General features: G+C 35.7%; 1 protein-coding gene across 1 annotated transcript; it reads right to left on the reverse strand.

Annotated features, from left to right (window-relative positions):
* Nucleotides 1-906: 906 nt before the first annotated feature.
* TYRP1 (tyrosinase related protein 1) lies at nt 907-11,641 on the reverse strand. Its single transcript, XM_059492497.1, has 8 exons — nt 11,476-11,641; nt 10,552-11,022; nt 7,300-7,622; nt 5,811-6,015; nt 4,778-4,945; nt 3,220-3,399; nt 1,681-1,827; nt 907-1,146 (listed from the first exon to the last, which is right to left on the reverse strand). The coding sequence occupies exons 2-8, from the start codon at nt 10,931-10,933 to the stop codon at nt 941-943; spliced, it is 1,611 nt and encodes a 536-aa protein (XP_059348480.1). The 5' UTR covers nt 10,934-11,022; nt 11,476-11,641; the 3' UTR covers nt 907-940.
* Between the last annotated feature and the right edge of the window lie 10,551 nt (nt 11,642-22,192).

Here is a 22,192-nt window from a genome sequence, read left to right on the forward strand (position 1 = left end):
CAGATTCCTCAAGCCCAACCTCAGGCTGTAAAGGCAGGTGTCAGTTTGTTGCTCTCCTGTTGACTTGTGTTGAATTAATTCAACAACCACTGCTTAAGGCTATTTCCCAAGTCTCTTCTACAGTTTAATGCCTAGGGCTTTCTTTCAAAGTACAAGAGGGGGTTTAAATTCCAGCATGAGACAACTGAAGCAAGGTCTTTCATTGCTGGGGAGAATGCTCTGCAGTGGGGATAGTGGAAGAGAGGAAGGGAGCGAGTGTCAAGAAATAAAAATTAAGCTAAGGCTTTTGCCATCTGTCCTTTCAACTGGATGCTCTTGCAGGCAGCTGTGTTTGAACGCCTGTTTGAAGTTGCCAAATACTGGAGTGGCTTTGACGATGAATATCTTTTCACAGATCCACTTTAAAGCAGCTATTTGTTCATAACTATATGTTGTGAATAAAGTTATATTTCAAATATACCCTTGTCCTCAGATTTCCATTGTCACTTTCTGTCTGGCATGATGACTATTTTGAAACACATTCTACTCATCTAGCCAAGGTGCTTACTTGTATTTCATATTCTCCTTCTGTCATGTTCTAGACTTGACCTTTTCACAAAAGTACCTCATAAAAGAATTCTGGGTATAAAAGTTAGATGAAGTCGGATGACATTGGCTGTTGGCAAGTAAACTAATGCTTGGCAAATTTTACAGACATATGCATGGGAAAGGCTTGCAAGTGACCCTTGAAAGCTTCTATTATAATCAACATAGAATTAGCATTGCAAAGACATCTTATTGACACCTAGGTGTGATGAAAGTGGAAGTGAAACCTGAAGGAAACATACTTAGACAGCTGACAGTTTATGCTCTTTATTTTAAAGCAGGTGGATGACCACCATTTATGAAATAAAGCAAAAAGATCCCCAGTTTCAGTCAGATGCAAAAAAGTGCCATCTCTTCAAACAACAGACTGGCTTGGTGTTGGTATGCCATCATAATCATCTGAGTAGTGCTGATACTGGTCAGTCAGAAGAGGCTGATGCAAGTCATCTTTATTTTTCTTGACACGTACGATACATGCAGCAGCAGCAAAGATAATTGCAACAAGAACCAGTGCAGTCACTATTGCAATAGTTATCATCTCTGTGACACGGAGAGCCCGACCTAAAAGAGGGAAAACAAAAGGAAAAGATATAAAAGAAAGTCAAATAATATGGATGAATACCTGAAGTTCAGACTGGAACTCAGCATTTGTCATTATTCACTGAGTTGGGGAGTAGAAGTAATTAAAATTTTGGTTGATAATTCTTGTTCAAAAATATGAGAAGATTTAGTCTATCTTGCCTCAGTCTATAATCGGTTCTGGACCTTTCTTCTGCCACCTTGTTTGTGAGGATTTGCATTCTCTCCAGTGAGTTAATGAATCTATTTGACATAGGAATGAGGACATTCTGCAAGGTTAAGATCCAAATGAGGACTTCTCCTAAAATTAGGGTGGGTACTGGGAACTTCATGGTGGAACAGTCTCTGACCAGTAGTTATACCAAATCCTAAGCAAACATCTGGAAAGTAAGGTAGGAAAGGAGACAAAGGACTTTACAAAGACAGCAAATATTGTTGGTGAAATTTGAATAAATTTCAAGAGACAAAGATATGAAGGAAAAAAAGGAGAGGAAGTATCTAGGCTGCACAATTTACCTGGCCACTCGACTTCATAGCTGTATCCCAGGTTTTCTGGTGCAGTAACAAACATTTCATTATTGGTTACTGGAGGCCAGAATGGCACCATGTTGTACTGGCGATTATGTCCAATAGGGGCATTCTCCAGTGGGTATGTTGAGATATCTATATTTGAAAGTCAAATCACACTTCTGTAAATAAATTCAAAATAAATTGCACTACTTCATTTTTTTTCCAACTCAAGGTTTTGAGTACCCTAGAATTCTTTTTCAGTTGTTCCAGAAGGATTTGTTTCCTGGTGTGGCAGATATAAAGTAAGAGTCTCTATGCTGTCCAAAACCAAGGCCACTAGTGTTATCTCTGGTTTTGAACAGAAATGGCCAGCAAATTTTTTAAAAATTTTGCCTGTGTTGGGCTTTTTGCTTCTTCTCACTTGGAAAAGGAGAAATATGTCAAAGACTTTTTTCTACATTCTTGCTTTGCCTGATTGTAGCAGTGATGAACAGGAGGACAGTTGATATAAATTCCAGTGGATTTTTTTTTTTTGCAACATTATGCTAAATCAGAAGAAAGTCAGCTGAAATAAAAATCAAAACAAAACAGAAAATCCCCAAACCAAACCAAATCAAACCAGCAACAACAGCAACAACAAAACTTAAAACATAACAGAAAGAAAATACTTTGTGGTAAGATGATGCCAAATCTTGCGATAGATCATGTAAGAACCACAAGGGGATAAAATTGCTCTCTGAGAGCTGATGTGAGAAAATTCAATGAGGCAGGTTGTGGAAGCTGCACAAAGAAGGCTCAGTTGTGCAGCAACAGCTGCCTTCTGTAGAAGAAGGAAGAGGAGTATAGATTATCCTAGGAGAATAAAAGTGCTGCATTGTGTGGAGGAATACAGTTGCTGCATGATGCATAGACATAAGGGTTAGATTGAGTTTTTCCCTAGCCCACTGATGTAAGTCTCCTTCCTTCTTTATTTTTTTTCTTTCATTCCTTTCAAATCCTTCCTTCTGTTGTTCCTTTCTCCCACTTTTTCATTTTCTCCTGTATTACCTTTTTCTGTTCTTTTTGGAATTAAAGAAGCAAGGGCAGAAATGGTAGCTATTTCCTTTAGAAGTAATATGGTGATGGTTATTGAATGCTGGTAGTATATAACAAAGGTGGTGAAAATGAATGTGTATGGCACCTGTTCTTCCTTTGACAAGAAGAAAATAGTTATTTACTCCACACAACAGTGGAATATCATTCCGGAGTTACAATGTCCTTGCTCTATGGAGGCAGTGTATTGCCACATACTGTTTTCTTGAATTGTGGCTGCTGTGTCTGTCCAGGTCCCTTCACAGAGAGTGGTCTGCAATTGGATGTCAGTGGGGTGAGGAGGAGAGCTTGCTTGTTACTACTTTGTCTTTGTTAACAATATTAACTCTTGAAATTCCAATCCTCTCTCCTAAATTTAGGGGCATCTTGCTGTCCCAAAAGAAGGAATTGAGTTTTTGTGGCTACAAAGACTGACAACCAGCCATCCTGCCTCTGTCCATGAGAACATCTTACCTGCAGAATGCCGTCTCAGCCACTCATCAAAAAGAGCATCTGTAAATGTGTGCAGGAGAACAAAAATGGGGTCATTTGGTGATAAATGAGTTTGCCCTCCTGTCCCATTCAAAAATAGATGAGCCAAGTTATGAAGACTTCGGACTGCTGGGTCATATTTTCCTGAAGGATCACTGTACCCTGAATATGCAAACAAAGAAGAAAACAAAAATTACAGTGAAGATTTTGTTTGGAAGCTGCAATCTCAGATTAATACTTTTTTGTTTTCTCTGAAATGCATTCATGTTGTTATGTTGCTTTGCTTGAAACAAATGGGTAGCTAATTCTCTACCTACTGACATTTGGGAAATGTGCCTGGAATGCATAATTTTCAGATTAAAATAGCCTTTATGAAAGAATGCTTGGAATGTGGACTGCAAAGATGCTGGGTTCTACCACAAAAATGGCCAACATAGCATGAAAATAAAGGTGTATATTTAGGCCCTAAATATCTTTCACCATAGTTGCATGAGTTTTTTAACTGCTTACTAAAGCAGATGTATCTTGACATTTACTCTAATGAGCTAGCTGTTAGGTTTCCATACATCACTTCCATGCATACTGGGAGCACATACTGGAAATCTTCACAGGCTCTGATATTGTTTATTCTTTCAGTGAAGATGGAGTGTAGCTTTCCTTGTGCCCAAAACCTTGTAATCCTCAAGTCAAATGTTAGGATCTGAAGCATCATGAAAACTCGTCCTGTGTTCAAGCTTTGGACTATTGTTCCAGGGAGGGATACATACAGTTAATTTTTTAAAGCCATGTTTGGACACCTAGGTATTGATAGGCAGCAATTTGAACTGTCACTTTGTAATTTTTCCTGTTAAAAGCTCTGGATTAATAAGGTATAGAAGAAGTTGTTAGGATGCTGTCTGAACAGTATAAATCAAATGTTTAGGCTCTTTTTTCTGTTGGGAGTGTGTATGTGTGTGTATATGTGTCTTCTGGGGTTGGAGAGTTTAGTTTTAAATGTGCAGAGCTTATAGAAGAACAAGAGTTTTATGTTGCAGAGAGTAGGGCTAGCATGTCTAGCAGTAAATCCTGTACCCAGAGCTCAATTACTATTTCAATACTATTGCCCTAAGTACTACCACAGCTTTCAATTTATTTTCATTTCTTTTCTTTGTTTTAATTCTGATCCAAGAATAACTGCTAGAAGCCATTGTTTCCTTCATTTAGGGATGCAGCAGCATCAATCCAAAGGCAAGGACTGTGTTTTCAACAAAGGCAACTTACTAATTATGTGCCAAGGAACTGAAGTTAGTTTTTACTTAGTATACCAGCAGCAGACTCTTGAGACTTTTATGTATTTTAAGAGACATAAGCTATAGCTATAAAGTAATTTACATAGAGTTTATTTCTACTTAATAGTGAGCTAATACTTAAAGCTAAGAACAATGTGTTCTTCTTGTCCAACAGCCTGTCTCAAAACTCATACTTCCAACAGGAAAAAGTGGCAAGTCTGCTCCCTGACTTATTTGGAGTTGTTCCAGCTCTTTTTATTTGCCATGTTTACCTTCTACTGTGTTACGGAAACTGTCTGTTGAATTGGAATAAAAAGGAGGAGTGTCAAATACACCAACTTCCAAACACTGAGCAACATCCTCAGGCTCTGGGAGACGCTGCACCATAGGTCGTGCTACATTTCCAGCAGGATTCCTTCGGATGGGACCACCCTCAGTACCTGGAAATGGAAAGAAGAGAGAAAACAAGGTTGGTGGACCAGTAGGCCACAGAATGAATCGCTCTCATGACTAAATCATGGCAAAAAAAGTCCCTCAAAAATTATATTTTCACTGAATGAACTGGTCAGTTCCTTATGTTTTGCAAAGAATGCTCATGGGGCCCTGTGTTCTGGATTCTCTGTTCCAGGATTTAAAAAGTCATCTAGAAGCTTCTTACTGAAGTTTGTTGTTCTCTAAGTGATTTAGAAAAATTTTCTACAGACTTTCATGTGATTTCCTGGTGAAACCTAGGCCAACATTATTGAGGATGTCCTGATAGAGTAGCTGGGAAAAAAATTTTGTGAATTACTAACCCAATATTGGGGGATTCTTATTTTTGGCCCCATATTTCCATGATGAGGCTTATGATGAAGGAACTTACTGGTATTTTAAAAATTATTTTAATTTGGGTAGGTATGTTAGAATGTGGTATTATTCACATTCAAAACATGGTGCATGTAGTTATTATGGGGATTTGTTGGATGTTTCATTTTAGGAAGAGAACGGCATGAAGGTGATAAGTGGAGTAGTCAGAAGAAATGTTAAGCTTCAGTTAAGAAATAACACTGCAAGATGTAATTATTTATGGTGTAAGAGATGAATTGGTACTGCATAAGAAGGGAAGGCAAAGCATTTAATCATTCTTCTTCTACAAGCTTCTGATAGTATGTATTATCTCAACAGACTGATGAAACATGGATCAAGAATATTCAAAAACCACTTTAAGATCTTTTGGCTGGAAAAAGCAACTCTAATGTTAAGCATTATATTTATTTATTATTAAGAGAATTTTCTCTCAAGAGATCTTTCATCATTCATGCTTACTGTTACAGATGGTTCCCAAGGTTTCATAATCTTCCACATTTTCACATAGCACTCGCCACTGAGAGAAGATTGAATTCTGGCTTATAAGAGAGACATCAAAATTGCTTCTAGCTCCCATCAAGTCATCTGAGCAGATATCACATGTGTTTTGTCCTGTTGCAAAGTTCCAGTAGGGCAGTCCAAAAGTGGGGTCCTGTAGCATGTTCTAATCCATATAAATATGGTATTACTATGTGTTTGACACAGACAGCTATAATATTTACTGCTAGAAGAATGTTAAAATAACAGCTAAATACATCTTGGTAAAAAGTCAGAATCCTGCCTTATAGAAGAGAAGACCTCTATGTAAAATTCATGTAGAAGCTTTTGGTAGTTTTTCACATTGATACCTTTGTTCAGCAGAGAAGATAGCTGTACTACTGAACTGAATCATGGATCTCCCCCACTAATGAGACGGTACCTCTGCCACAAAACCATATTGTGAGCAGTAAGAAACATAAATTAATGCTGAAACCCCATTTTCCAAATATTTTTAATGGCCTGTCAGTGAAAACAGTGCTTGTAGTTCACATAATAAATAGGTGTGGAACTGAAGGAAATAGAAAGAATAGGGGCACCAGCTTTTCCAATTGGCATTGTTTGGCTCTAGTATGGGTTAGAGTTGGACAGTTCTGGAGTTAATGAGGCAAAATTACTTTGACTAATGATCAAGTCTACTGACATAAATAGGAATATATATTAAATCACAGAGAGATAGAACTTCTCAGGGCTTTCACTTAGAGAAATGCCACTGATGACAAATGTATGTCTTGGAAGGGAGTTTGTGCCTCAGCCTGATGTAAAGCAATTAAAGCTAGTGGAAGGACTGAAGTGATTTCAGACACTATTTAGTCCTGACCTTGAAAACTTAATTCTTGTTTTTTTAGGAAGGATGGTGGTTCATAAAATACTATACCCATTTTGTGAATAGGTCCACATAAGAGAAGGAAAAAAAAGAGAATCATTGATTTATGGAATGGGGTATAACAAAACACTAATTTCTCTAACCAGTTACAGAAACTAAATGTGATTCTGAATCCCTAAGCCATCTCTGTTATCACTTTCTTCAGAATTTCTGCTGTTTTGGTTAATATTATTCAAGAATACTGGCCATGAGATTAAAAACACCACTGAAAATAACTTTGTTGGTCCAATAAAATGTCTTATATCTAGAATACATCTTTTTTTCATGAGATTTTTATGGAAATTTTATGTTTTCTATTGCTGTGATTAAAATATTATATTTAAACATCTCAATAAAAGCAACAGACTGAAGCCTAAATGCAATCTATTAAATTTTGTATACCAAATCAGTTACTAAAATTGAAGCAGAATCACTTCAACATGTAGGGAAACCTGCTGTCATTTTTGCCTATTTTAATATGGAGTGAAGTTCTTTAACTGTACAGAACATAGCATGAAGACCAGTAAACATTTACAGGAACTTTACCTGCATGTCTCTTTCAAGCTGCAATAGATGGTACCTATGCCACGTGACAAAAGCTGGTCCCTCATGAGAGAAATCAACTCCTCCAAAACTCTGCTGCCCTGCACCAAGGAAAGTCTTCCTGACAGAATAATAATGCGACCACACAAAGTAGTTATAAATGGAGATATTCTCAAACTGAGGTGTGCTGCCATCTGGTCCAAATATTTCTTCACGTCTTCGTGTGGCAATAACGATGTCAGGATGGACTGTCATCTTGGCTTGGTGTAAGGCATTCACAAAGCGATTCCTTTCTTCTGCACTTAGATTCAAAAGATTCCTTCTGACTGTGATAATACAGAAGAAGCAAGTTACCAAAGTAATAGACACTGAAGCCTGATCTCAGAGAACTTGTTTATTGTGTTCCTAATAATTCTTGCTAAGCCCCTTTTTCTTCAAGTATTCACCCTTTTTTATTGGGGAAACTCACTGAGCATAAATAGATAATGTTACTTATTTTGAGAAAATCTGAAATAAATTAAAAGAGAGCTCCAATCGTTGCAATTTTAATACTTTTAAGAGTACTGTTACAGATTATCTTTCCATCTCGCTAGACAAAAGACTAAGACTACTCTTTGTCATACAAACCTTTCAGAACTTCATCCGATATATTTAAGTTTCCTGTAAGTAAACTTAAATATATCGGATGGAAATAAAGACTATAAACAGGAAATAAAGATTATAAACTAATTTATAATAATCAGAAACCCTCTGTTTGGCAATTTAATGAAGAATTATTTTTTTATTCTTGAAGCTTTGTAGGAAAAATGGCAGATTCACCAGTGAATTATTCTGAATTTTACACAGTACAGTATTATTTAATCTGAGATTCTCTCTTATTTTATCTCTTTAACCTGACATTATTAACAATTGCCACATATTAGTCCTTTTTAGCAGTGCATCTCAAAATAATGAAAAAATGCCATTGTCCACACATAGAGAGTGAAACAAGGAGGATAACTGACTTGTTGAAATAGCAGTGTTTTAGCATGAAGAGCTGAGTTCAGATCACCTCAGTCCTTCTTTTACTTGGTCTGGGAAAATCTCTGACTAAGTTTAGACTAAGATAAAGATAGAAGTCCTCACAATTGTTTTTCAATATTTACTTATTGTCATTATAAAAAATACTGTAAAAATCCATAACTCATTGTCCAAATTAATGATCAATTATGTTGATACTGATCAATTATGTTGATACTGATCAATTATGTTGAAGAATCAACAGATCTTCAACATGAATCTATATGAAGAATAAAAGTGAATTATGTTTCTTTAAAAAAAATTATTCAGCGAGGGATGTTTTAGCTTCTTAGAAATTTAAATAAAGTCTTTCCTGAAACATGAATTTCATCCAAGGACAGCGTATCCTGAAACATATTTTTTTGTTTTGCAGAACTGAACTGACATGAACTGAACCTCACCACTGAAGTGATGGGTTTTTAGTTTTGTTGTTTTTTTGGTTGGTTAGTTGGTTGGTTGGTGGGTTGGTTGATTGATTTGTGGTGTTTTTGTAGTGTTTCAAGTGGAGAACTCTAGTTGTCCATCTAATTTTGATTTACATAGGCATCTTAACATTTTCATTCCTAAAGTATATGCTTGAACCACAACAAAAAATTGTGACTATTATTAGAGTTAGTCATGAACTGAGAAGATATGAAGACACCAAACTGCATTTTACAGCAATTTAGTATGGATGTACTGACAGTAATCCAGTACTTATTTCTAAAATCTGAGCAGATGGGCCAATGGATCTGTGAATGGGCAAAAGAGGTGACCTCAACGTGGAAACCTAGAGCATAAGAGGAAACTAAATTACACTTTTTAAACTCATGTTATCATGCATGACGTATCTGATTTATTTGGTGTTTTAATGCATTGTAAAGGATTTAATGTGAGAAAAGTAAAATGTGCTGTTGTATATTCTAGAAGATAACCTAAAACTGCTCTTTGCCTGTCTCTAGTTTTACATCAACTTTGTGTGTAACATTTATCTCTTGATTATTCTTCAGAGTTGTTATCATTGCAAAATAGAATAGGCGAGAATTTCAGAGAGTGCAATCTGGCTTAGCACGCCCAATTCACAAGTAATACTTTCTGCTTTCTAGCTTAGTTCTTGAAGCTCAAAGAATAGGAAAAAAAATTCAGAGATTTTTCCCATAGCCATCAATAAGTTATTATTAAGGAATTGTTTTTAAAATTTTGATTTGGTAAGTGGTCGTTTGTTAACCCTTTCTTGGACATGCTCTTACATCCATGGAATGTTCCCTTATCTGGTGAAAAAGTTGGTGTTGATTTCTGTTTTTGCAGAAATAAACACTACATGTTTGTGCAGTGTTTATTTCTGCAGAAATAGACTCTTTATTAGAGAGCTCTTGTTTAACATATCAACAGAACCTATTGCTCATTTTGGGGGGAATTATGGATTTTACAGGATTTCAGTAACATCTTTGAAGTTAAAAGTGTATAAATTTAAAAATAAAGATTGAAATCTTGTCCATTTAGATGGTTTTCAGATGAGAACAAGGATCTGTCCCCAGGCCTGTTAGTCTTTTTAAATTTCGCTATAATTTTCAATATATTTCCAGACCTGCAAGGATTTCATAACAATTTTTTAAAAAAATTAAAGAACTGTTTAGTGATATGCTAGACTTAACTGAAACTGGAGAACTGAAGAAGGGCTTACCACACCCTGGACTGATTCATTTGAGCTGTCCACAGTCATGACTAATATTTTTAAAGATATTGACAGCAGCAGGACAGTAAAAATATACCAGACCAGGTATACAGTTTAGAATTGTATTAAGGGACTTTGAATGAAAAGAACAGCTAAAATAGTCACAAGGTATTAAACCTATTGAGGTACATATTATTCCCAAACACACTCACAAACACATGTGCGTGCCTATATACATTGTTTCACTCCCAAATCCAATTAGTAACTTTTTTTTCCAATATTGATGGCTCTATTCTTTAATGGTCTTTGATGCATTGACTGGAAGTTTCTTTTCTTCCTTTTAATGGATAGTAAGTGTAAGTAATTTATAGACATGCTGAACAGCTCCTCTAGCACCTGCCTTAACCACTTCAGCAACATACTAAAATGCTAAATAAATATAATGGACATTTTGTACCTTAAAGAGAACAAATCCACTAGGTCCATTTAGAAGGAAGCACTGACAAAGAGCAATTTCCATATCATGTTCCTGATGCTCTTACCTATGCTGATCTGTTGGCTGCAGGTGGGTCCGGTCCAGCCAGGCCGGCAGGACCCGCAGTTGTACCCGGAGAAGTTCCCGTTGCAGCGGCAGGTTTGGTTGAAGAAGCGGATGGGCCACTGCTCGCGGTCATCCCGCCCGTCGTGGATGTACTGCGGGCCGTGGGGCCGCGAGTCGACCGTCACCGGCACGCACCGGCCCCGGCCTGTGGACACGCCACACCGGTCAGTGCCGGGCCCGAACACAGGGAAGTAGTCTGGGCAGCACATGCCGCTCCTCAGGGACTCAACAGTTGCGCACTGCCGGGGGAACTGAGCTCCAGCTTGGCCCAACATGGTCAGAAGCAGTGGCAGGGAAAGGTGGAGCAGCGTGGGGATCCGCATGACAGCGGGTCAGGCAGAGCCGGCTTGCTCCCAGAGCTGGCTGTCCACACACGCTGATTTCCCCCTCCTGTGATGGAACACCCAGTTCCCTTTACGGAGAGAGAGAGGAAGCGAGAGAGAAAGCAGAATAAAAACAAGTGATACAAATTTCTGGGCTACCTGTTTCATCCCAGAAAATTCCTTCTAACTCTACACTCTTATCTGAAAAGGCAAACAACTCTGACCACAGATACTAATGTTCTTTTCATTATCTGCATGAAAGATAGCAAATAAGTAGATCTATATTTGCTCACTAATTTCTAAATCCTTCCAAAATGTTCATTCACATTTTACACTTGCCAGACACATTTGCTTCACTGCCGCAAAGTTCTAAAACCTAAGGCACCAGTTTTCTGAAACTTTTTTTTCCGCCCCTCCTTCCCTCCCCCGGTTCATGCCTTTTCTGCATTTAACTAATATGTCTTGTTCTCCCTCAGTTGTCTTGCTGTTCTCCAGTGCCAGCTCCAACATAAAATAAAGCTATACTTCCTCATGCATTGTACCTGTTTTCTCTTCGTGGTACCTCTCCACTGCTGAGATCTTGTTCTATCTCTGCACGTCGTATGACTGTCTAACCTGAAATAAGCACGGCTAATTTCTCTCCTGGTTCAGTCTGCCTGCTAATCCTTCTTGTACCAACACAGAATGGCTTGGCCTCACCCTCCTTCCTCTCTTAATCCCCTTTCTACTTCAGTGCATTTCTCTGGACTTTAAGTACTTGAACAGCACATGATTTCTTTCATGCTTATCTCCTTGTGATTTTACAAGTTTTAGCAAAGGTCAGAGACAAATACTTGAATTCAAAACAGAACAAATGTGAAGTTGGTTTTTGTTTGTTGGTTTTTCTTAATTACTTGCAAAGAAAGGCTCATTTGAAAGCAGACAAAGAACAGTGGGGCAAATCACATTTAACAGACACTTAGAAAAATTTCTTAAGATGGTATTTTCAAGATCAGGATGAAGTAAGTGACTAAGCAATGTTATTTATAAAATTAAAGACTCCAATTTTTAAACTTAAAGCTTTAGTTTAATAATTTATTTAATACTAAAATAAAAATATAATTATCATATTCAAATTTCATGAAATACTAAGTTCTGAGCAGGTGCTATGAAGGGAAATCAAACAAAGAAATTGACAAATCTCTTAAATAAAAAATTGCTTCTTTAATCACTGCAAGGATGATTTCTGCTATGCAAAAATGGCCTTATTCAAGCTCTCTTTCTTAGCTTTCAATAAGGATGGATGTCAGTGAGGTGAGGATATGTCAAGTAGGGTGAAGATATGTCAAAAAATATCTTAACTGGCATCAAGACAAAACATTAACAAGTTTTCTGGGAAAAGGTTCAATCACACTGTAACTGGCATCAAGCAGGAAATGGATTACCTGCTCTTTCTGCTTCCCTGTATGCAAGTCATAATGTGAGAATGCACCCAATTCTGGCAGAAAAAAGAAACGTTTTTTTTGTATTTTTATTCTTGCCAACCAGCCATGCACCAGAGCAGTGAACCTTGCCCTCTGTGCCTTGTATAACTCAACATGCTTGCTTCAGGGTAGGACCTAGATTTTTAGTACACTTCTCTGTCTCTGTAATTCATTCTCCATTTGCAGACAGTAATATTTCCTAGTCCTCAAATGAACCTCTTTTCTATTCTGACTTCCACTTCATTCTCCATTTTAGCCTACATTCTCTTCTTTACTAGCTAATCCTGCTTCTTTCCAAGCTTAAACCTTGTCTCTTTGAACATGTCTATTGGGATACATGTGACACAAATTCACTGTTTTCACATTAGAAGGTAAATCAGAGCTGGTAAAAAACCTCTTGAGATTTTATCTGAAAAGAACTTAAAGTTCAAAGAAGAAGCATACGGGTTTTCACCATGAATATTTAGCAAATACAGCAAATTCATAATAAGCTTTAAAGGGGTAAATGCTGCTCCTTAGACAAAGCCCCAGTAAAACAGAGCAAACAGATGCACTGACTGGGGTTTTCTGGCATCATAAAACTTCCCCTCATAATGGTGTACATGATTTAGATATTTTGTAAACCTCTTGCACAGAAAACACCAATGAATGTTTTACGACAGAGATGCACTGCTGAGGATCATAAACCCTCTTTGCCCACTGATGTTCCCCTGGGTATCCTGTTGGAAATCTTGCTGAACTGTTTGGTGGAATGCAGTCCTTTTTATAATCTTTATTTTGATGTTCTTGCCATTTGAGATATATTGCGTTTAAAGACTCCTGCTCCCCTACTGTGCCTGGAATTATTTGATCTTGGAGATTATCCAAATGCACATCTGTGTTTCTGTGGCTCAGTTCAGAAAGGGCTTGTCCACAAAAGCAAGGTAATGAGGAAGAAGTCAATGTGTGAACAACTAGCTCAATAATTGCCTGTGTGGACTAAAAGACCCAAAAAGACAGTTATTTAATATGCTATATGTTTCCATATACCTTGCACCATTCTCTTTTTTTTAAAACATCAGTTCTTGATGCTGAGAACAGATCTCTATGCAGACACACAGGTTTAGCTGTGGTAGTACCCTAGTCTACTGGAGAAGGTTATAAAAATCCAGCCAGTTCTATTTGTGCTTGATGAAACCTGAGTTACTGATTCTGCCTCACCCCATGCCATCAGGCCTACAGTCAAACATCAGCTCTCTGAGAGCTACCAGTGGTCTTTACTAAGAGTTGGAATACAGGCATCTGTTTGTTTAAAGTATAAAAACACAGTGTGCATTCAGAAGCTCCATTCTTTAACACATGGAAAGACATGTGATTGTAATGAAACTCATACATGCATTTTTCTTCCTATGAAACAGTACCTTTAAGAAGCATTAAAGGTCAGTGCCAGGAAACAGATCATTATCAATGGCACTCATGGAGCATATACAGCAGAAGATAATTGCCTATTTATGTAAACTCTCTCTTTGTAGTTATTCAGTTGTCATAGGCTTATTCAGTTCTACACATTTGAATAAGTAAACTACATTTTGAGATTTGTCTATTTCTTCTATTTTAGCTGGTACATTCTAACAGTACTATGTGATATGATTGTAAAAGAGAGCATAACTTACCTAGTTGTTTCTATTTTCATGAAGAGAAAGGGGAAAAAAGAAAATAAGAGCCTACTAACTTAATGTTTTTCTAGCATACTATAAGCAATAATCAGTTAAAACTACTATCTCAAGGCATCAGTAGAGATCTGCAGACTTTACAATGGAAATGATGCTGGAGTTTCATTAACAGAATATGTGAATGCAAAAAAGTATTCATTTACAAATAAATTGCAAATGAATGAGCAACAAACAACAGCGTTGTTAATTGATCTGCAGCCTTTAATTTTCTGCTTCCATTCAGAAAAACAACCAATGCAAAACTCATTGCTGAAAATCTTTTACTGATATTAAGACTTGCAGTGAAATTGAGACAAGATTTTCTTACTGATATTTATCATGCAAACTGTAAAAGTATATTATCAGAAGGAGCACATAATTTAATTTTTCCCACAAACCTTAGGTCTTAGCAAATTACTTTGAGCTAGAATTAATGAGTGCAGCTATGGACATCTAAACCTCAGTGCTCTGTTAAATAACCAATTTGCTGTAGTAGGAAGACAGTGGACCAGCCTCAGATAATGAAAATCAACGCAGTCCCATTGGTTTTAATAAGACATAGAATTACAGTCAGGTGGAGGCAGATTGGCTCATTTGTGTAGGTTAACCTTCAGCAGGCTTATTTGTGACAAGAATACTACAAAAATAATGCTGACTTTTGCAAGCAGTACTTCCCAGATAATTCTACTACCTATTGCCCTAGTCTATGTTATCTCCCTTTTTGTTAGACAATTGAAAACTGAACCAGTGGTGAATATAAAACTGCACTTAGTGCAACCTTATGAAATCAAAAATACCATTCCAATGAATAGAAATAAAAATATTTCTTTTTTACATTTGTTTGGAGTGAGCATAAGGTTTTCACACATTCATTAAATTTTTTCCTCTCTTCCTAGTGTCATATGTTGTGTCAGATATGGGAAGTCCCATTGTATCTAAGACATATCTCAGACATGGAGCAATATTATTAATTTTTCTAGGAAATCATACATATACTGTCCTGTACTGTACTGCAAGATTTAACTATGGATTAATTTTAATTAAAGGAATATTATTTAGTCACTTTTCTTATTGGCAACAACTTTCTCAACTTCTTCCAGCAGACTGCATGATTCTTACTAAGTACTTAAATTACTCTCTGAGAATAGGACTGTCATATTTTTATCAAGTACTTATTTTTTCTTGCAAATAAGTTAAATTCTAAATTCTACTTTCATTTTGAGAGAATATGTATACCTTTCTTGAAAGCTGGACCAACTATAATTCCACGTATAGGAAAGATAAATAAAGCAAAGAAGATTTTTATCAGAAGTTTTGATAGCCTGATTAAAGAATACAAAATTAAATTAAATATTGATACTGTTTTTCTTTAAAGTATCAAGTTTTTACAATGAATCTTACAAATGCTGTAAAAAATTTAAGCTAAAGGAATAATTTTAGTCATACCTACTCCATAATATGTTCTATTCATCTTAAGTTTTAGGCATGTACTTGAATGTGTGTTATAATGCTAACAATTTATGAACAATTCCTCCATGATTTTGTTATTCTGGAATGATACCAATGAGCTGAAGTATGACTGAGAAATGAAATTGGCCTGTAGTTACTTCTGCAAAGTAAAGTGCAGAAAATTTACTCTGTATTTGTAGTTCAAAAGTTCACCTTCAGCAGGGAAACATATAGGTAATTGGAGCCTTTATTGCTTTCACCAAACACAGTCCAGTGCCTAGAGAGATCTGCAGTTTCAAAATGATGCAATAGAGGTGACAAATGACTGCCACAGAGAAATGAGTGAGACCTAAAAGAGTGTTGCAGATAGGCATAAAATGAAAATAAGTAGCACTTGTCTAAGAGTTTGAAATAGCTGCAAAATAGCACGCATCACTTTTGCCTCTTGAAAATATATGTGAGGTTTGAAAGCAGTATTTCAGAGAAACAGGTGACTGGCAAAGGTACAAAATTGGGTAGAACTTCCAGAAAGAAGAAAGCATGTTGTTGAGCCTGGGATCATTAGTTTTACTAATGAGTGACTGTTGATGAAATCTGACTTTCTCAGTAGCCTAAGGTGAAGGAACTGAAGTGTGCTTTAATCCTAGGGGCAACCATGGTATTAGAGGTAGCTTTGTATTGTGTGCAAATACAGTGAGCACACCGCTTTGATTGCCACAATGCAGTTTCAGCTGGACCACGTAAAACTCTGAACTACAGAATAGGAAATTGTCTAACATAGTGTTAGAATGGCTGTCAGTGAGGTCTGGAAGTGGAGAGTGTCTCTGCACAGGCAGAATTTACAGAAATTAAGGTGTCCATCACCAACAGTGCTGTGCGCATGTCATGCTATGCCATGCTCTCATCTATCCACCTGCCAGTGCAATGTTAGGAAATTTATCCTCCTCTGACCATACTGTAGGGAGATACTAATCAAGAAGTGATATGTGTTTTGTTCTTATTGTAGATGCACTTTGGCCAAGCTACTGAAGTAAATGGGAATTTTGCTACTGATTTTAAAGTTAGCAGGGTAAAAGCCAAACAAACCTGAAGTAAAACAAACCCCAGATAAAGGTAGATTAATCTGTCAATTTATATTATCTCCTCTCCTCCCCTTTCAGATCAAATAATTTTCAAGGGCAAAGATAGTGTATGTCTAACACATTTTATTCCTCACAGAACACCTTGAAATTGAAGACATAAGAGGTCAGATTATTGTTTAGAATAAATTTGTCATAGCTCCAATAAATTATACTGTTCAGGATATGCCCATTGATGTTCAAGAAGTTACAATAATCTATATTTAGTGAGAATCAAGTCTTCCATGTTTCAATAAACTGAATCATTATTTTTCCCTTTGCTGAAGTGGTTTCTATGAAAAATTATCTTCCAGTGTTATGAATTAAAACCTGCTGGATTACACATACTATCGCATGGCATTTTGTTCCAGGCCTTGAAAAAAGAAAAAAAAAACACTGGCACAAGATTAATTTGTTCTTAAAATTCGTATGATTCCATTGATAGACACAAAGCCAATTGACTGAAGCAAATAAATTGTGCACTGGGTAATATAGATTAATAGCTCATATTTCGTAGGTGAAGATACTTTGTAGGGAGATATCCTACCAAGCTAATATATGATGTTTTTAAAATTATCTTTAAAGAGTAATCACTGACATATTTGCAAAGCAAATAGAAAAGAGTTCAGTGCAAAAAAAAAACCTCTTAGCTAATTATTGACAAGAGAAAATGACCTAACAGCTGCTGTCTCCTGTGTCAATGTTTTTCTCAGAGCCCACTGAAATACACAATATTCTCTCTTTTGACTTTACTGCACTAAAAATCATGACAGATTTTTACTACATTAAAAATCATGACAGATTTTTAATATGCACTCACATATTACTTGCTCTAAGACATAGAATGTTGCGGCCTCTCACAAACTTTCTGAGTTACATTAAAGATTTGATGAAAATTATATAATATTTATGGGTTAAATGGATGAAGATTTTTTGTTCCTATGGAAAATCTGTGACATTTTTGTCATGCCAATAGCTTGTAAAATGTTTTCATTTGCAGCAGTAGAAATTGATGCTGGTGTATTAGATACCAAGACTAAAGGACATGACTGAAATGCTTCTGATTAGGTAGAAAAAAAAAAAGATATTTTTATTATTTTTATAACCCACATATAATCAACAAAGCCCTATTTTAATTTTTTACCACTACCTTAGATGAGGTCTCACAACTGTCAAAAGGTATAAGGAAAAGCAAGGGAGGCTGCTGTAAGTGATGATGTTAATATCATAACCATGGCATTCTGTCCTTTGAAGACTATCCTTTGCCAAAACACAGTGCTAACCTTTTACTTATGGAAGGAATATCTGCAGATACATTTTGAAACCAAAATTTGTATTTATTATTTATTAATATGAAGGTTCAAGTAACACTTTTTTTGCAAAAAATGATGGAATCCTTTATCAGAATTTGTCTGAACAAATGCATTAAAGCCATTTAATGTGTCACAGTATTTTAAGTCAAATAGGATATCTCCATTCACTTCATAATGCAGACTGTTTTATCACACAGTTACTGAGCCATTTATTCTGAAAATAGAACAGTGTTTTATTCCAGCTTTAACTGAAGTTGATAAAAGTATAAGAATTGATGTTAAGGAGTACTAAGTCACATGAGTCGAACATAACCCTTGAGAATTTCATTTTTGATCAGGCCTGATAAATCTCATCAATACTTGATATCTTCAATGTCACAGATCAAATAAAAATCCTTGATGTACCTGATAATGTGTAAAGGATATTTATATTATCCCTTGCTGTATATTATCAGCTATCTGATTAGCATACAAAAAACTTTGTTTCTCAAAAAAAACCCACAGACCCTATTAACCTTTGCAACATAGTAGGAAATCTATATATTAAAATCTAATGAGCAAGGAATACAATAACAACTCGTAAACACACTTAATTTTTTTCCCTAAACAGGATTTAGGGTCCTGCTTTGGGTATATTTCAGAGGATTATCTCCCTGAACAAGCAAAAAAGAAATGCTGTCTAACCTTCCCTTCTGTGAGTAGTTAATAAAAGGCAACATGATGAAATTTTTTTGATGATAAAACTACCACCTCCTGCTCAGAAATCTTTAATTGAATGAATATTTAAAAATGAGAGTAAGTAACTAATGCAAAGCCCTAGGGGCTCTCATATCACAATGAAAACGATAAGCTATGAAATCTGATTCCAGTATTGTGGAAGCAGTGGAAGTCAAAACTGCACGTGTGCATTTCAGGCAAGGATCACAGGCTATTTCTAAATACCATGAGCACTAATGGCTCCAAAATGCACAATGATTTACAGGAATGTCATAGATATCCTTTAAGATTTTGTAATTTTTTCCATTGACTAGGAGGACTTACCAAGGAAATTAATGAATAAAGAATTCAAGAGGATCAAATAAGCATGTAATAGAAATATGTCTAATGATGACAGACATATATAAGTACAGAAAATGTTGAGCTATTTGATGCATGAAGTGCTCATGAAACAGATGATTACTGTAATTGCAGCTTTTTCAGAGTAGGAGGATCTTTTTAGTTAATAATATTTCGTGTATTGATTTTTGTCAGACAAAGTGACAGAACATTTAACCATGGTTGCTTTTATCTTTCTGCATTTTTTGGATGAACTTGTTGATATGCTTTTGATAGGCTTTGGAAGAAAAACTGCTCTTTTAAAGATTATTGATGTAGACTTCTATTAATGCTATCACATTGTCTTTTGAATAGATACTCTATCAAATTGCCCATATTTTTAAAGGAGGGATTGACATTATGTTGACCAGACTAGTTGTCACCATTTCTTGTTTTGTATGGTACTTTGCCATCAGCACACTTCCAGTCTGCTAGCATCTCAAGTAGAAATGATTCCTTAAAAAATTTTCAGTCTTGTTTTTAGTAGCAATAACAATTTGTTGTTGAATCTTATAAAGTTCTTACCACCAGAGCTATATCTTGTTTCAAAGAGTTGAGCTGATTTCATGCCTCCCACACACTTTTCAAGGTATGTAAATAATATTTCTTTTTCATCAAAGGATAGACTTGAATTTAAGGAAAACAAGTAGCTAATCTCTAAAAAATACACTGTCAAATTTAAGAAATATAAGACAGCTCTTGGATAAATTTATAAACAAATAATTTCTACTTGAAAAATGGAAGAATGAAATTTTTTTCAAATGTTGCAGTTTCTTTGCATTTTCCAAGGTTTTCTGAATGCATTATAGCTCTTTGGAGGCAGTTTCCTTCATTTTTTAGATAAAGGTTTCTCTTTTGGTTCCTCTTTTGTTCAACCTATGCTTCTTCCTCCCATAAGACTGCAAGTGCATCAATCACATATCAAATTATATTTTTAAGGCAGTGTGTGGGTGGAGCTGGGCTCATTGATAAAATTATCAATTAATTTTTATTGTTACTGTATTTAAAAGCCTTGTCTAGGAATCAGTGGTGTCAAATAGGCTAAAAAGCACAGAGCAAAATGAGACCTGGCATACGACAAGACACTACACATTTTCAGAAACAGAAAGAAAAGCCCACTCAGGAAATGCTTGTTGTATTAAAGGGGTATATTTCAGCAGAATAGCGAGATAGCTATTACTTGTCCTTTTAGTAGACATTAGAGATATGAAAAATTTGTAGGACATAGGAGAAAAAGTATTATACATGTGTATAGGTGATCATGCCAAGCCTAAGAAAAAGCAGAATGCATTTAAAAAAGGAAAAATTATGTCTGAGCCTGTGGGAGATAAAAATAGATGGCATCGTTATTCATAGTAATTAATGAAATATGGTCAATAGGCAGGGAAACAGGCAGGGAAGTCTCTTTCAAGTGAGCAAAATTAGCTTCAATTTGATAGAGAAGAGAAATAAATGCAAAGGATGAAAAATTATTGATGTGAAATTAGAAAAAGCCACATAGCATTTGAATATCATTTCAATCTAAAGTCTTCATGTATTTGTATTAAAAAGAAATTTCTCCATAACCATCACATTATGAAGCAGTGGATTGTTAGAAGGAGTAGATTGTTAAGAGGAGTTAGAAACAATATAGAACATGTCCATATGCAGAACAAGGAGGTTTGGTTCTCAACTTGCTGTATTATTAGCTGTTGCTCCCAGAATACATAGTTTTCACTCACTACTGAGTTAATTTAGATTAATAGATTTCGTTATGTGCTGGTCATAGAGAAATACAATATTCGTAAGCGAGTGTAGCACTGGAAATAACATTATCCCAAATGTAGAGAAGGTAGTATTCATCAAAGTACCTGAATGTTTGAGAATATCTGTCAGACTTCAGATTCAATTATTTGAAAAGTTTTTCAGTGATGTAAAACTTGAGAGTTTTAATAAAACCTGTATTACATTTTAAGTAAGACTCAAATCATGTCACATACCATCTGCTGCAGATATACTAAATGTATAATTGATTTGCAGAAGGAAAATTAATTGTTCATTGAGTTTGAGGAAAGCTAGATTTTTTTTCTCCTACAGAACAAATTTTACTGTCATACAAATTTATTGTCATACTGTATGTAATTCATTAATGTTTTTTTAAAATCCATTTAATTATGAATACTAAAGCATAAGAATTATGACTATGCATCTTAAGGGAGTGAAGTATGTAAAACTATCTGATTTTCACCTAAACCATGTTTTAATAGTAGAAAGATAAAAATGAAGAAAAAAAATAAACTGAAGGAGTAGTATGATTATATATATTCTTTAAAAATAGAAATGGCGATTGATATCAAGTTATATGTGCAAATGAAAAAAAGTGCTGCTAAGATAGAAGTATAAAGACATATAGGGACAAGAAAAACACTGTTTTAAGACTAAATATAGCACACAATTTTGTATATATTTGCAATTAATTCTTGCTATGGCAAGACATGTCAGAGGAAAAAATAAGGTCGAACTTTTTTGAAGTAAAAAGTGATGTGATTTGTTGTTGTGCTCAATGGACATTTGCAAGAGACAGAGTTGTCATGGACTTTGGTGGGCTCAGAATGCTCTGATTAAAGTGATTGATTTTTGGCAGCAAAGCCTGTACCATAGACTGCTCACATGCAGGAATAATGTAACAAATCCAGGAGGTTAGTTCTGCAAATAAAAGGACTGGATGATCAGATGGACTTCAGTGAGGCTTTTTCACAATATTTCACTTTATACTTTACATTGACATCTGCTCTTATAAGCAAACATGGTTAGAAAAGTGAAAATAAGCAAATATAAGCTAATAGGTACTGTTTTTACTGTTACTGGAGAGACAGCAAAAAGATTAATAACCACATTTTTTATCATCTTTCGGAAAATGTATTTACTGAAAGAACAGGCATTTAGAAATGTTGTCAAAACAATTTAATCAGTAAGATAATGAACAGGGCCTTTTATCCACCTGTCCAAAGCCATGACATTGAGTGTCTGGGGATTGGGGTATAGGGAAGTGGAATATGTCAGATCTATGAATGGCATCCTCTTCCTCTAAGTGAAGATCTCTTCGGTGAAATGTACTGGAAATAGGATTGTTGAAGTGGTGCAAGTCTCA

This window comes from Ammospiza nelsoni, chromosome Z, assembly GCF_027579445.1.
Source record: "Ammospiza nelsoni isolate bAmmNel1 chromosome Z, bAmmNel1.pri, whole genome shotgun sequence".
Taxonomy (NCBI): domain Eukaryota; kingdom Metazoa; phylum Chordata; class Aves; order Passeriformes; family Passerellidae; genus Ammospiza; species Ammospiza nelsoni.

Excerpts from the sequence above, each read along its gene's own strand:
- TYRP1 (XM_059492497.1), bottom strand. The coding sequence starts at position 10,933 with ATGCGGATCCCCACGCTGCTCCACCTTTCCCTGCCACTGCTTCTGACC. Across the intron at positions 3,400-4,777 it reads TTTCCGTAACACAGTAGAAG|GGTACAGTGATCCTTCAGGA; the intron begins GTAAACATGGCA and ends TTGCATATTCAG. Across the intron at positions 1,828-3,219 it reads GCTGAGACGGCATTCTGCAG|ATATCTCAACATACCCACTG; the intron begins GTAAGATGTTCT and ends TTTCAAATATAG.